The 1,441-nt window shown below is 64.8% G+C and overlaps 1 protein-coding gene across 1 annotated transcript in view; it reads right to left on the bottom strand.

Annotated features, from left to right (window-relative positions):
- The window catches only part of CERK (ceramide kinase), a 21,573-nt gene that overhangs the window by 3,527 nt on the left and 16,605 nt on the right, over positions 1–1,441 (bottom strand). Inside the window, exon 11 of the mRNA XM_015570731.1 lies at positions 1,031–1,105. Coding sequence (XP_015426217.1) covers positions 1,031–1,105 — 75 coding nt within the window. The remainder of the gene's footprint in view (positions 1–1,030; positions 1,106–1,441) is intronic.

Below are 1,441 nucleotides of genomic sequence, written 5' to 3'. Positions count from 1 at the left end.
GACAGAGCCCGGGACAGAGCCCGGGACCGAGCCGGGGACAGAGCCCAGGACAGAGCCCGGGACAGAGCCCGGGACAGAGCCTGGGATTGAGCCGGGGACAGAGCCCGGGACAGAGCCCGGGACAGAGCCCGGGACAGAGCCGGGGACAGAGCCCGGGACAGAGCCCGGGACAGAGCCCGGGACCGAGCCGGGGACAGAGCCTGGGGACAGAGCCCGGGACAGAGCCAGGGCCCAGCCTGGGGCCGAGCGTGGGACAGAGGGGCAGCCCGGCCAGCGCATGGACACCGAGGAGGAGAGCCTCCAGGTCACGGGGTGCTGGCCCCCCAAGGCCCTGGAAGGGTTCTGAGCAGGGTCTGTGCTTTGCAGGACCCCCTGGCGGTGTGGGAAGACGGGGCCGGATGGCAGTGGAGGGGAGCCCCAGGGACAGAGCCCTGCTGGCAGACGGCCAGGCACGGAGGGTAGGGAGGCTCGCAAGCCCCCACCAGCGTGGGCTGCTCACAGTCCGTGGGCTGGGCGGGACCTACCCACAAAGATGGGCGGGACCTACCCACAAAGATGGGCGGGACCTACCCACAAAGATGGGCGGGACCCACAAAGGAGGATGGGCGGGACCTACCCACAAAGATGGGCGGGACCTACCCACAAAGATGGGCGGGACCTACCCACAAAGATGGGCGGGACCTACCCACAAAGATGGGCGGGACCTACCCACAAAGATGGGCGGGACCTACCCACAAAGATGGGCGGGACCTACCCACAAAGATGGGCGGGACCTACCCACAAAGATGGGCGGGACCTACCCACAAAGATGGGCGGGACCTACCCACAAAGATGGGCGGGACCTACCCACAAAGATGGGCGGGACCTACCCACAAAGATGGGCGGGACCTACCCACAAAGATGGGCGGGACCTACCCACAAAGATGGGCGGGACCTACCCACAAAGATGGGCGGGACCTACCCACAAAGATGGGCGGGACCTACCCACAAAGATGGGCGGGACCTACCCACGAGGATGGGCGGGACCTACCCACGATGATATGCAGGGCGGAGGTCTTTGCGTCGTTGATGCCGACGGTGGAGTAACACACACAGTCCGTGGACCCTAAGAAGGGAACAGAAGGCCCTTAACACGTTATAAAGATTTCAGAAAACTAAGTTCCCGGCTAAGTGCGCGGCGCCTCCTTTTCCTCCAGGGCCCCCGAGTACATAAGGAACAAACGCTTCACCCACAAAATGAACGTTGGGACAGTGAGATGAGCTCGTCAGAAATGCCGGTGGCCTGGCAACACCACCGAGCTCCTCAGCCGGAGAGAAGCCCCGAGAAACGCCTGCGGCGGGACGGGCTGGGCAGCAGGGATCTCAGGAGACGGGCTGAGGAGCTGGGAGCCTGGTCGGGGTTCCCCACGAATAAAGCGCGTGGCGGGATCTGCCATCGCAC

This window comes from Myotis davidii, unplaced genomic scaffold (genome assembly GCF_000327345.1).
Source record: "Myotis davidii unplaced genomic scaffold, ASM32734v1 scaffold67, whole genome shotgun sequence".
Taxonomy (NCBI): domain Eukaryota; kingdom Metazoa; phylum Chordata; class Mammalia; order Chiroptera; family Vespertilionidae; genus Myotis; species Myotis davidii.
Note: the sequence above shows the minus strand (reverse complement) of the source record. Positions and strands in the feature narration are given on the sequence as shown.